At 55.6% G+C, this 12,980-nt stretch overlaps 6 protein-coding genes across 6 annotated transcripts; 3 read left to right on the top strand and 3 right to left on the bottom strand.

Moving 5' to 3' along the window:
* Positions 1–750: 750 nt before the first annotated feature.
* On the top strand, positions 751–2,307 carry CGCA056_v000499 (Uncharacterized protein; the record flags this gene model as incomplete). The annotated part of the gene is made up of 5 exons (XM_037315760.1): positions 751–1,126; positions 1,190–1,270; positions 1,332–1,439; positions 1,515–1,562; positions 1,616–2,307. The coding sequence occupies 5 exons, from the start codon at positions 751–753 to the stop codon at positions 2,305–2,307; spliced, it is 1,305 nt and encodes a 434-aa protein (XP_037185917.1).
* Positions 2,308–2,934: 627 nt separating this feature from the next.
* VMA21 (Vacuolar ATPase assembly integral membrane protein VMA21) lies at positions 2,935–3,333 on the bottom strand (the record flags this gene model as incomplete). Its single annotated transcript, XM_037315759.1, has 2 exons — positions 2,935–3,068; positions 3,129–3,333. The coding sequence occupies 2 exons, from the start codon at positions 3,331–3,333 to the stop codon at positions 2,935–2,937; spliced, it is 339 nt and encodes a 112-aa protein (XP_037185916.1).
* Positions 3,334–4,038: 705 nt separating this feature from the next.
* fft2 (ATP-dependent helicase fft2) lies at positions 4,039–7,113 on the top strand (the record flags this gene model as incomplete). The annotated part of the gene is made up of 1 exon (XM_037315758.1): positions 4,039–7,113. The coding sequence occupies one exon, from the start codon at positions 4,039–4,041 to the stop codon at positions 7,111–7,113; it is 3,075 nt and encodes a 1,024-aa protein (XP_037185921.1).
* Positions 7,114–8,045: 932 nt separating this feature from the next.
* Positions 8,046–9,376, bottom strand: CGCA056_v000496 (Mitochondrial phosphate carrier protein 3; the record flags this gene model as incomplete). Its single annotated transcript, XM_037315757.1, has 4 exons — positions 8,046–8,117; positions 8,172–8,529; positions 8,605–9,035; positions 9,092–9,376. The coding sequence occupies 4 exons, from the start codon at positions 9,374–9,376 to the stop codon at positions 8,046–8,048; spliced, it is 1,146 nt and encodes a 381-aa protein (XP_037185920.1).
* Positions 9,377–10,897: 1,521 nt separating this feature from the next.
* Positions 10,898–11,496, top strand: cysB (Cystathionine beta-synthase; the record flags this gene model as incomplete). Its single annotated transcript, XM_037315756.1, has 2 exons — positions 10,898–10,993; positions 11,077–11,496. 2 exons carry the CDS (start codon positions 10,898–10,900, stop codon positions 11,494–11,496), a joined length of 516 nt encoding a protein of 171 aa, XP_037185919.1.
* A 476-nt stretch (positions 11,497–11,972) lies between these two features.
* On the bottom strand, positions 11,973–12,629 carry CGCA056_v000494 (uncharacterized protein; the record flags this gene model as incomplete). The annotated part of the gene is made up of 2 exons (XM_037315755.1): positions 11,973–12,506; positions 12,576–12,629. 2 exons carry the CDS (start codon positions 12,627–12,629, stop codon positions 11,973–11,975), a joined length of 588 nt encoding a protein of 195 aa, XP_037185918.1.
* Positions 12,630–12,980: the final 351 nt, after the last annotated feature.

The raw sequence follows: 12,980 nt of genomic DNA, 5'->3' as shown, positions 1-12,980 counted from the left end.
GGTCGTGGTGGTCGTGGTGGTGGTTGCCCGGCCGTTCGTTCCTGCTCGGCACACCAGTACAGGCTGCTTCTGCTTCTGCTTCTGCTTCTGCTTCTGCTTCTGCTTCTGCTTCTGCTTCTGCTTCTGCTTCTGCTTCTGCTTCCCGCGACTAAGAAGGGCCTGTACCTTGCCAACTTTACCTTTGCCAGCTCGCCTCCCCCCAGCCACATACGAGACACTATCTTCCCTGCTTTTCTGCCTCCTTGAGACACCTCTCCGAGAAAAAAAAAAAAAAAAAAAAAAAAAAAAAAGAGAGGACACACATCTGCACAAGTCCTCACAAACACCACGCTTCTTTCCTGCTTCCTGCTCTCGTTCTCCCATCACAATCATATCTCCATCAGTGGAACACTGGAAACAGCCCGGTTCTACGGGTACACTACCTGCTGCTAGTCCTGCATCCACTTCCCCCCCCCGGCAGCTTGCCGGAAACACCACACGCACCCCTTCTGCCCCTTCTATCGGTCCACATTGCACTGCTCCATATCACGCCTCCCCCTGGGAACACTACCTTGGCTGCTTCGCTAGCGAGCTCCTGGGAATCGCCCGCCCACTCTTCCCCTTGCTGACCCGCGATAAGGCACGCAATAGCTCCATCAAACGTCCTTGCTCGCCGAGACCCAGGCCCGCTGCCCACTGCCACTGCGCCCACCGCCCGTCACCGAGCGAGACAGATCAATTAAAACTAGTACCCTCCCCCGGCCGCCCATCATGGCAGAGCATCATCCACTTCCCGCCCTGCCTCCTCAGCAGCAGCAGCATCACCAGCCGAACCAGCAACAGTACTACTCCCAAGAGCCCGACGAGTATCAAGCACCGTCTCAGTTCCCTCCCTACCAACAGCAGTACGACCAGCCTCAGCGCCCGCAGCCGCCCCCGATTCCCCAGTCCCAGAGCCACTCTTCTCAGAATCAGCAGAGGCGCTCCCGATCAAGGCCCAGGACTTTCAGCTTCCAGTCCAACAAATCCCACAAGAGCTCTGGAAGCAGCCACAAGATCGACTTTCACGAAACACCCGAAGAGAAGGAAGCAAAGAGATTACATACCAAGGCAGATCCTACCGTCGCTATGAGCGAGGCCGAGCCTTGTAAGTCGCCTCGACATGCGTTGGTCGTTGGTCAAGGCGCATACACTAACACACTATGAACAGCTGCCGTTCAGGCTATGGAACAGACTTCTCTCGCCCCTCTTCGCGCAATACAACACAAGGATGGTCTCGGCAATCCCATTGGTACGTTATAGCGAAACCTGCAAAATGTCGGTGGTGAGTGTGGGCTGATTCTTTAATGCAGCCGAGCCTGACCGGTCCAACCCTACCCGCAGCCGCTGGGAGCGACCGCTAGACACCATTCGCAGCTTCGAGGCCGCGATTGATGGAGGTTACCGTGACAGGGACCGTCGTAAGTCTTATATTCGTTCAGGCACGTCTACTTCATCCCCCTGGAGACCCGTTGCGTCTAACACTTTTCGCGTAGACACAGAGTCGATCGCGACATGGAACCGCCGAAGCAGCTACTATGCTAGTAAGTCTTGCAATCATCTAATGAAGCAGGCGATATCGCTAACCCCCAACCAGCCAGTGGACCTCGCTACCCCCAGGACAGCTACTATGGCAGTCGCCCTGCATCATACCGACCCGAGAGCAGCCAATTTGGCATGGGAAACAACCGACAGAGCTACTACGATAATTATCAACATGGAGGAGGCTATCACAACGGAAACGATATGCCTTATCGCCAGAGAGTACCGCGAACGCAAACAGAACCGCACATGAGTGGCTATGGGAGAGGCGACCAGAATATTTACCCTTTGCCCAACAAGGACCGCTCATACGAAACGGTAACCTCTGCGGCTGGAAGTGGAAGCTCGGGCGAGCACGCGGGATACCACACAGATCCGACCAGCAGCGACAACAGTTCTGTCGAGCGTGTTCCGCCCCCTAAGAAAGCGCCCGCGAACGACTACGGAATCGGCTTCAGCCAGCCAATGACATCCGAGCCACCCTCTTTCAACTTCGAGAACGGCGGACCGAGCAACCAGCAGCACCAGCAGCACCAGCAGCATCAGCAGCAACAACCGATCAACATCAAGACTGGTCCACGAGTGTCCGGAAACTCGAATGTGCTGCGAAGGCCGGTGGCAGCCCCGCAGCAACCGCAGCAACCGCCGCAACCGCCGAAACAGCAACAGCAGCAGCAGCAGCAGCAACGGCCCGAGCCTGCCAAGAGGAAGAGCTGGTTTTCCCGCAGGTTCAGCAAGTCATCTTGAGGGGCGCAAGGCATGAGATATGAGATGGTTTCAGTTTTTCTTTGTCGATACCCCCAATTTTTCTACCCACGAGGCGGGAGGCGGCAAGGCACCTCGGCCGGAGATCAGCGTAGCATACTTTGGGCTGGCCCGGTGACGGCGAGTTGCCATTTGGCTTCGAGGCGGTCCTCATGATCACGGATGGGCTGGGTTGCCCGCGGACAGGTTGAACAACCAGGTGACATCTGGTTCTATTCAAAAAGACGGTTTAATATTGTTGGATGACGGTACATGCATACGATTCGTACGATATTGAGATTATGAAAAACCATCTCAGAAACAGATGGTCGGGTCACGGCACAGTTCCCAGCGGCTATAAACAGCCTACGGTGACGCAGCTGGAGACTTGAGGCCGGTAATCGCTTCTTACTTGTCCTAATGGGACGGAACGGCTTGCTTGCAGATCCGCAGAAGTAGGAAGGAACGGCAAAATAGATTTGCAATTACTTGCTTGAGAAACAAACCGTATCTCGGAACATGTGCCTGGCGTAGACGTAGTGCATCTCGGCATGAAGAGTTGCATTCCATGTGGTCATTTATAAAGTGAGACAACAGCCCATGCAAACGCGGCCTATGCAAACGCGGCCTCTAGCGATCCTTTTTCGCCTCCTTCCAGTCGCCAAGCTGATCACTCTGGTCTTCCTTCATAGCAACGATGACATACGTGATCAGGACGACGTTGGCTACGACGGCGGCGAGACCTCCAGCGAAAGTCGAGTTGCCTGGGTTTGTTTGTCAGCATTTCCGACTCTCGTCGGCTCGGTCCATGGATTAGAACCCACCCTTGAAGAGAAAATCGACCGTCGCGAAATAAGTTCCGATGGGCATCACAATCATTGCGAGCGTGAATCCGAGAAGCTTCATGATGACATCCGTCGGCACGGCCGGGGTGATGTTGGACTTCTCGCCGGCGGCAGGGCTGGCGCCAACACGATCATCCTTCTCTAGGATGGTCTTTTCTGAAGCGACGATGCGTCGGGTAGCCATTGTGTTGTCGGAATGCCGGAGCTTGGGGCTGACTGAGTGAACAGCAGATGTGTCCCAATTATTGCACTGATATATAACAGTCAGCGTGGTGATCGCAGGAACAAAAAGAAGAGTATGACTCACAATGAAGGTGCTGGACAGAGACGATGAGTATGATGGACAGTCTCGTTATTGATGGACGTTGGAGCTGTCGTCAATCGCAAGTCCCACCTCTTCAAGGTATTTTAGCTCACCAGATTGAGGCGTGCAGCCAAAAGACAGCAGGTACCGTTGGAGTTGACACTGTGCCGTACGGCTTTTAAATTGATGACGCGAGCCACGTGCTTACGCGCTACGGTCTCTTCTGACCGCGTCTCGCCGGTCTGCCGTGTCAACGGACGGGGGGATCTGCCCCAGAAAAATCCCACCTAGGCCCTGCGTCGAGCCGCCATCTCCTCAAATCTCGACCGCTCCTACCAAAAATCGCCAGCAATCCCAAATTGCCAGGCCCGTCGCTCTTTCCTCGCGATCTTTGCTGGCTCAGCTCCAACAGTTTCGCCCACTTTGCGATTATAGAGTCGGTTTTCACATTCAGGAAGCGCCTGTTGAGATCTCTTTATTATTTCCCACGACACCAGCCCCCCGCTTTGTTGATCGGCCATTGTTCTCTTCTTCAACAAACCAATCTCTGTTTTCCTCTGCTGGCCACAGCAGTTTACGCCAGCCATGCCCATTCCTTGGGATCTCAGCTCTTCGCCTCCGGCGGCGGAAGAGTCTACATACAAGCGCTCAGCGCCATCTTCTAAGGCTCAACACCACAGTAGCGATGCCGACGAGCTCGCGGAGACGATTCCCTGCTCCCCTTTTCAGACACAAGCGACACAGATCATCAAGCGCAATTCACAAGCCACGCAACCGACACAACCGTTAGCACTGCAGGACCCGTTCTCGTCTCCCTCGTCGCGATCGGTGATTGAGGTTCCTGCCTCCTCGCCCTTCCAATCGAAGCCTCCGAAGCCGGCCGTAGTATCGAGCTACTTCAATCGCCTCGTGCCTGCTGGGGCCCGCTTTCAGTCTCCGGCGACAGCAAAGACCCTCAAGAGACCCGCCGAGGAGCCCGTCGTGGTTGATGATTCTTCAGACGAGGAGAGCGATAGCAAGCGCAGGGGAGATATCAGCCGGACTTCCTTCAACAAGCACGTTTCGTCTTTTCAATATGTTCCGGTCGATGAGCTCCAGGATAAGATCGAGCAGGTTGCCAACGTCGTGGGCCGTACCCTACCGACATACTGCTTTAAGGAGGCATTGGGTGCTTGTAACAACAGCGTTTCTGATGCCATTGAGTATCTGCTTGATGGCAAGCATCTCAAGAGCAAGCACAACAGCTTTGTGAGCTCTACGAAGCCGAATGTCCCAACCAAGTCCCGACTCCTCGGGCGTCACACGCCGAATCTGCCTACTCCATCACGGAGCACCACACCTTCGCCACCGAAGCAGAAGCGACGTCGATTGATGCAAGGTCGCCGGCCTGGCAGATCTCCTGTCTCGTCCCAACAGACCCCGCAGCGGCCGCGAGACGGTAATGACGGCGTGGATGAGCTTGCGGAAGACAGGGTTGACGAGCCGATTGTCATTCCCGACGATGGAGATGACGACGATTTCGACAATGAGGACGACATGAACGATGCGGTCAAGGGTAGCTTGGAGGATAAGGCTCTTCAAGTCATCAACACCAGCACGATGGAGGACTTGTCCGCCATGACGAACATTAAGCAAGACGAGCTCAAGATCATTGAAAGCAAGAGACCTTTCGACAGCATCGGCGAGGTCCAAGCCGTCACCCTCTCCAAGAAAGCAGGGGCCCGGGGTCGCAAGTCGCCCAAGGTTGCTGTCGGAGAGACTCTGGTGGATGCCATCATGGAATTCACACAGAGCGTCAACGCCATTGATGAGGTGGTTGCCGAGTGCGACAAGAAGGCCAGCCGGGTGAAGCAGGAGATGAGCTCGTGGGACCTTGATTTCAAAGGACAGAAGCGCAGCACTCAAACTAGTGGCGATCTTCCTCCGACGCCGTCGAGCTTTCGGGGACAGAAATTTTCGGACCCTCCGATTCCTTCCCAACCAAAGTACATGGACGGACACTGCACTATGCGACCTTTCCAGTTGTTTGGACTCAATTGGATGTCGCTTTTGCACAAGAACGGCTATGGATGTATTCTGGCTGACGAAATGGGCCTTGGGAAGACGTGCCAGGTCATCTCTTTGATATGTCATCTTGTCGAGGACTTCGAAAAGAACGGCAAAGGAGAGAGACCGTGGCCCAATTTGGTTGTTGTGCCGCCTTCCACCTTCTCCAACTGGAAAGTTGAGTTTGAACGCTTCGCACCGGACCTCTCGGTACTCTCCTACCAGGGCTCTCAGGCTCAACGGAGAGAGGCTGCGGTCGAGATGCTTGAAGATCCTGAAGCGTACCACGTTGTCTTGACAACATACACGCAAGTCGGGTCAGAGGAGGACCTGGAGGCTATGCGCGAGCTCGCCCCGGCTACCGCCATCTTTGACGAAGGCCACAAGATGAAGAACCCCAAGACCAAGATCTACAGGGATTTGATCAGGATCAAGGCTGGGTGGCGAATGCTGCTTACCGGCACGCCCGTCCAGAACAACTTGATGGAGATGCTGTCGCTGCTGAACTTCATCGACCCAGAACAGTTCAAGAGCCGCATGGATCAGCTGCAGTACATGTTCAGCCAGAAGGTGACCATCCGCGATGTCAACAATGGCGCCTTCCTCTATGGTGAACGTGTGAGCCGCGCGCGCACGATTCTTGAACCTTTCATCCTGCAACGACGCAAGCAACAAGTCCTTTCCGACATGCCGGCAAAGATTTGCAATGTCGCATACTGCGACTTGGCGCCATCGCAAAAGGAGTTGTACGAGGAGTACGAACGCCTTTTCAAGTCGGGGCCAGTCAAGAAGACAAATGTCGGGCGTCAGAGCGATCAGAACAACAGCTGGATGCAGCTTCGTAAAGCTGCCATTCATCCTCAGCTTTTCCGCCGCTACTTTGATGACAAGAAGGTCGAGAAGATGGCGAATATCTTGATAGAGAAAGTACCGCAATCGGAACTGCAGCAACCCCGGATCGATCATCTGATTGGGGAGTTGCAGAACTGCTCTGACTTTGAGTTGCATCTATGGTGCCGCGACTACGATTGCATCAGCCATCTTGACGTTCCTGAAGGTTCATGGATGGAGAGTGGCAAGGTCACCAAGATGCTGGAGCTTATACACCAGTACCGGGAAAACGGCGACCGCGTGCTCGTGTTCAGCAAGTTCGCCAAGGTTATCGAGATCTTGCGGGAGGTGCTCGCTACGGACGGCATCCGGCATTGTGTTCTCTATGGCCAGACGGAGGTGGCTGAACGCCAGAGCTTGATCGACGAGTTCAACAACGACACCGACATCACCGCCTTCTTGCTCACCACTGGCGCAGGCGGCACGGGCATCAACCTGACGTCGGCAAACAAGATTATCATTTTTGACCAGTCAGACAACCCGCAAGACGACATTCAGGCGGAGAACCGGGCTCATCGTCTGGGCCAGACCCGTGACGTTGAAGTCATTCGCCTCCTGACCTCTCGCACCATAGAGGAGCTCATTTACAAGGCTTGCCAGAAGAAGATCGAGCTAGCCGAGAAGGTGACGGGTGCCGTGGACGAGGTCGCCGGCAAGGCGGCAGAGGAGAATCTGGAGAAAGAGGTACGCAAGATGATGACGGAGCAGCTTACTCCGTCATGATTGGTATGATTTCTTACGCGTGGCGTTGCTGGTGAGCCTCAGAGCTTTCTGCACCCACGAATACCTATGATCAGCCTGTCTATCAAGGACGTGTTTTGACTTTTTGGCGGCGCGATACCACAACGTTGAGAGCAAGGAACACTATCTTGTATTAATTCATGAAGAGCGACTACACGAGCATGCGTGCTAGTATTTAAAGGGGACGACGGCATGGTACGGCGGGAGTACGTTGGGAACAAGACAAAAGGCAAGGGTCATCAGCTTTCTTGCATTCTCCGTTGGAAACGGGTCTAGAAAGGCCGCAGAAAGTGGCTGCATATAGAGAATCATCAGAATTAGATGAGGTATCAAACGAGAAGACAAGCCTCAGAGGCATGGTTAATGATCCTATCACCACATACCTCGCCGGTGTGACTTGCTGCTACAGAACTCTGAACAATTGTGTAGTGAGAGGAGACGTGTCTCCCATCCACATCGATTGAGACGTCTGCACAACTATGTTTTCTGTGCACTTGATGCTCCTAGTTTTGAGGCTTTCTTTGATCGAGGACGACTATAGATTATAGTGATTGTAGACGACAATGGCGGACGACGGCGACGGTAGCGAGCACACAAGACAATGCAGTCGCTCTAGCATAATAAAAGTAGGTGGCACCTGTCTATTCATGCCAATTAATGTCTGAAAACAGAGGTATCGGCGTCATATGTTCAACTCTGGAGGCTTGTTACAGCCATCACATTCACGAGAACCCTCAAGGGTCGATAATACGACAACATCTCATTAGGTTTCGATTCGGCGAAGGAAACAAACTCATGGTACAGGTTGTCGAAACAGGCAAACACCGCAAACCCACACCGCACCTCTTCTCTCATCAACCCAATATGCAGCCAGGGGCCGGTCGTGTTTCTGAATGTCCTCTTTCTAATCCCGTCTATTTAAGCTTCTCCTCGGGAGGCGCCGCGCCTCCAGTCGTCGGAAGACCCATGAAGATCTTGAAGTAGTCCTTTACGACATTTGTCAGTTGCTGCTATCACAAGTTGGACGAAAAGAAACTCACGTAAATCATCCACTGGAGACCGGTCAGGGTACCAATCATGACGATGCGGACGGGCAGGCCGTTCCAGAGGCCGCCGAAGCCAATGTCCTTGTAGATGCGTCCCATGGCGGCGCCAAAGGCCTCGCCCTGCTGGCGGTTCGCGTTGAGCTTGCTGACCATGACGTCGGCCGGGTGCGAGACGATGGCGCAGAGGATGCCGGCGAGGTAGCCGCCGACGAAGGAGACGCCCGTCTGGGCGGCCTTGCTGTAGTCCTTCTTCTCGCCGGGCAGGCGGGCGTAGATCATCTCGACGATGGTCTCGAAGGAGGCGAACTTCATCATGGTGTAGGGGATCTGGCGACCCCACAGAGGGTAGAGACTGCATTTGGCCCCCGTACGTTAGTTTCCCAATGTTCTTTTACACATAAGTTAAACAACGATTGGTATGGCTTACCCCTTGTACAGACCACCCCAGCCCTCCTTCGCAGTCACCTTGCTGATGCCGTCGAGGGTGCCCTTGTACGGCGAGGGGATGCCACCCTGCATGCGGACCTTGACAGCCTCAAAGGGGCAGAGAGCGATGTCGGCGAGGAACTCGGCGGAGGCGGAGGCGGCCAGGTAGACACCGGTTTTGTACTTTGCGGCATTCTCGGCGCCCACGAGCTCCGAGTATTCGTGCTTGAAGACCTCGTAGAAGCCGTACTTGAACGCCCCCTGCGCCGAGTAGCCCCAGAAGGTCGGGCCCCAACCGGTCATGATGCCGCGGAAGCCCTCCTTACGGAAGATCATGCCCCATGCCTGGAAGTTGCCCTTGTACAGCTTGGAGTCGATCTGCCGGCGGACCTTGACGAGGTCCAGCGGCGTCACGGCCGTGTGGGTGAGGCCCTGCAAGACTCTTTAGCTTCCGGGTGTTGCTGCTATGGTGGGTCGATTTCACTTACACAAGCCAGCAGCCCGCCCACCGTGCAGGCAGCATAGTACTTGGCAGAGTACAGCTCAATGTGGCCCGCCTTGGCCTGGGCCTTTGCGCTGGCCTTTTCGAACTCGGCCGTCGCCTCGGCGCTCAGCTTCTGGGCCTTGCCCTTGACGTCGTCGACGGTGGAGAATGCGCCGTACAGCTCCGGGCGAGCCTGGTAGCGGGTGGGCCTCGCCTTCGGGGCCTCGCCCGGGACTGGGGAGGCGAAGCAGCCCTTGAGGGTATCTTGTCTGGGGTAGAGAAACGACATGGCTGTGCGGATTGGGCTTGTATGATCTGTCGCAAGGTCAGCTTCTGGGTTGTCGCGGAGATTGTTTAGCTATGCGGTCAACTCTCAAGACAGCGGGCGGGGGCAATTGACTTGATAGGGGATGGCTAGAGTGATGAAAGTAGCATTCAGAAGGGATGACGAAATGAGGAAAGGATGACGATACCACCAGCAGCTCCAGGGAAAAGTGTCAATGAGCGCAGCTTGGAGACAGCGAAATCGGGGAACAAGAACAGCGCCAACCACAGTTATGCTGACGCTCTAATCAAAGTAGGTAGTATAAGCTTGCCCGAGCTGCGATGCTCTCGAGACCAAAGCTGAACGACGATGAAGCTTCGTTCATCCCAGACAAGAGAAAGACGTCGTCCGCGTCCCAAAGAGACAAGCGCCAAAGTCACGCGACACGCGACCGCTTGCGGCGACGAGGAGGGAATGCATCGCAAAAGTCAAAAAAGCTACCACTTACACCGATGAAGCCCTCAATAGCTCTGGAATGGAGGGGCGCTATGGCGATAAAGAATGGAAGGAAGGAGAACCGAATGCTCCGAACGAAACACGCATGGGCAGGATGAGGTAAGGCGAGATGAATCCAGAGAGGAGCAGGTTTATTAGATAGCTCGATCGGTTGGTCGCACACACACACATTACCCGGGGAAGGACATGAAGGGGCAGGATTGGTCGGGTTGAGCCGGCCAAGCCATCTACATGTCGTCGGTACATGGCCTCCTCTCGCTGGGGAAAGCTCTTGCAAGCTTGTACACGTCTTGCTAGTTTAGCTTGGGTGAGTACCCCGAGGCCCGAAGAGCTGCCAGTCGATGAACGCTGAATTGCTCGGGAGTAGCAGTAACATCACAGCGGGAGAGCTCGGGGGCCCGATAAGCAGCTTGCCTTATCGGTACCCGTCTCAAAGCCCGCTTATTGCCGATAAGGCCGGATATTGCGGGTGAGTACAATCGCGAAGGGCGCGAGATGGAGACACCTGAATCTGCGGTCAGTCTCTTCGCGGTCAACTGCTCTTCAGATTCTGCAGCTGAAACCGACTTGCCTGCCCGAACCCATGGTGCTCGCCCGCTGCCATTTCCTCAAAGCGGGCAATTGAATTCTGAAGCTCACCACCCCCGGGCTTGCTGCAACACCCTTCTCCATCCCATCATGTCACTGATACTGGGAATCCACAGGCCGTCACCCCGCTGTGGAACCCCCACCTCGGTGAACCAGGCCAGCCTCCGGGCGGTCAGAGACTCAGCGAAACCTTAACAGTGCGCGCGCATGGCGCAGGGGGGTCCGAAAAAGCAAGCAAAAAAGTCTTACCCCACTGTTCGTAACCGCCGCCGACCGACGTAGTGCCTGAGTTGAAGACACTACACGCCTCATCCCTCCGAAATCTTTCAGCCCTGTCGACACCGCCCCTCCAGAACCCCGCGATTGTTTGACAGCCTTACGACAAGCCCGCGACATCTTGGCCTCGTTGAAGAAACCCTCGACAGTTGAAAAATCACAATCATGGCCGCCCTGGCTTCCAACCCCGCGGCCGCCGCGCCGATGAGCGAATCTTCCTCTTCCCCCTACGTCTCAAAATGGTCCTCCCGCTATCGCGGTGTACGTTTCCTCCCCTCCCCTTCTAAACCCACGATGACTCCGTTTCCGAAATCTCCAGTACTGACAAGCCCTGGCCCAACTAGGCAACGGTAGAAGACCTCGACCCCCCGGCCGCCCTCTCCCTGACCCCCAACGACCCCATCTCCGGCGCCCTCCTCGCCGCCTTCGAGCGCGACTACACCCACCTGACCGTCGTCGACGCCCACCGCGCCCTCGTTGGCTACCTCGCCATCCCTCACCTGCAGGCCCTCCTCGACGCCGGCAAGGTCACCCCCGCCGATCCGCTGTCCAAGGCCATGGTCCGCTTCCAGCGCAAGGGCCGCAAGTACCGCGTCATCACGATGCAGACACCCCTCGAGGAGCTCGAGGCCTTCTTCGAGGGCGACGGTGTTGAGGGTCGCAAGAGCCACTTTGCGGTCATCACGGATGAGAAGAGGCGGTTCGTGCTGGGTGTTGCGACGGTGCAGGATCTGGAGGAGTTTGTCAAGAGGAGGCCGGCTTAAAGGGGGACGTCTGGTGTTCTGATGAAGAGAGAGCGTCAGAGAGAGAGAGAGCAAGGCGAAATGGTCTACATCGCAAACGGTGTGTTGGCAAGCCTCAGTGTCAGGCTACGATGGTTATGGTAGACGGCGGGCTGCATCAACTCGGGCGTTGGCGGTTCGGCATGAACCGGGGAAAGCATTGGGACCACAGCTGGGAGGCAGGCAGACGATTCAACACAGTTCTGTCGTCGCGACGTTGTTTTGCACATATATACGATTCAATCACATGCTAAGAACAAAGAAATGTTCAATGACGGGCGTAATCGTTGTTGTATTCATGTTCTCAGGTTTTCTCGTAGGGGTTTCCGCACCCAACGTCTCTGCTGCGTGATCATAATCACCTCTGGCGTGTATTGTCTTCCAATCCCGTCTTGCTATCCATGCGCTCAAACAACTACCAGGATATCCAACGCCCCATTATCCATATTGCGCGGCACCTAAGGAAGCCAATCGTACACGAGACGGATCTCAACTCTCTTGCCGCCCTTCTGAACGAGGACGTTGCGCGCATAGCGACGCTGGCCGTCGATGGTCTGGAATCCCCAGATCTGAGTGGCGGTCCAGCCGTTGTCGATGCTCTCCACGTGGCTGTAGATGTGGCTCTTGCCGTCAGGGCCGGTGGCCTCGGCCTCACCCTCGAGCCAAGGACCCTTCTTGAGAAATTCGTCCTCAATCTCCTCTGCAGACATCCACTTGCTCTGGCCGCGCACTGAGCCGAACATCCAGTCAGAGTGCTCGCGCCACTCCATGTCAAGGCAACGGTTCTCCGTGGTGCCCTTGAGGCCGGCGGTAGCGAACTGGTCAATGTCGATGTGGGTGACGGGCTCGGTGCCGCTGCCGGGGGGAGACGGGGGAGCCGAGTACTGCTTCACGTGGAGGGTGACGGTAGCCATGCCAACGGCCTTGCGGACCATCCAGCTGATGCCCTGGAGGGCGAGGGCGGGCTCGGGAGAGTCAGAGAGGGTCTTGTTCTGTTTGCGCGGCGGGTGGTTAGCTGGGCATCGCAGATACTAAGATTGTAGAGGCGCAGGGCGACGTACCATGACCCACTTGCCGGAGAGGTCGGCGATGGTCTTGTCCGCGGGGGCCGCCATAGTGTATGCTTGCTGCGCGTGAAGCTGCGGTGAGGTGTGTGGTAGATGATTGTTGGTGATGTTGTAGTGGGGTGAAGACAAGCTGCGGTGAGCTGTCTAAGGTGGTATGGAGTGGGTTTTGTAGAGAGCTACAAACGGATTTCAGACGGTCTTCGGTGGTAGATATGAGGTCCGCCAAGGTGAATTGACGTCGTGGCCAAGCATTCACCCAAAAGAGTCGAGAGAGAGGTCAGGCGCAAACCTAAGGTAGGCATAAAACGACATGGAATTTATCTTAAGTCGGAACGGAAAGCGCCACCGGGCTTTATACGCAATGGAGGACAGCCAGGTACCGACGCCATTCGGCAGGCA

The sequence above is a fragment of the Colletotrichum aenigma genome (genome assembly GCF_013390185.1).
Source record: "Colletotrichum aenigma strain Cg56 chromosome Unknown KSG_Cg56_contig01, whole genome shotgun sequence".
Classification (NCBI taxonomy): Eukaryota; Fungi; Ascomycota; class Sordariomycetes; order Glomerellales; family Glomerellaceae; genus Colletotrichum; species Colletotrichum aenigma.
This window is presented reverse-complemented; position numbering and strand designations above follow the sequence as displayed.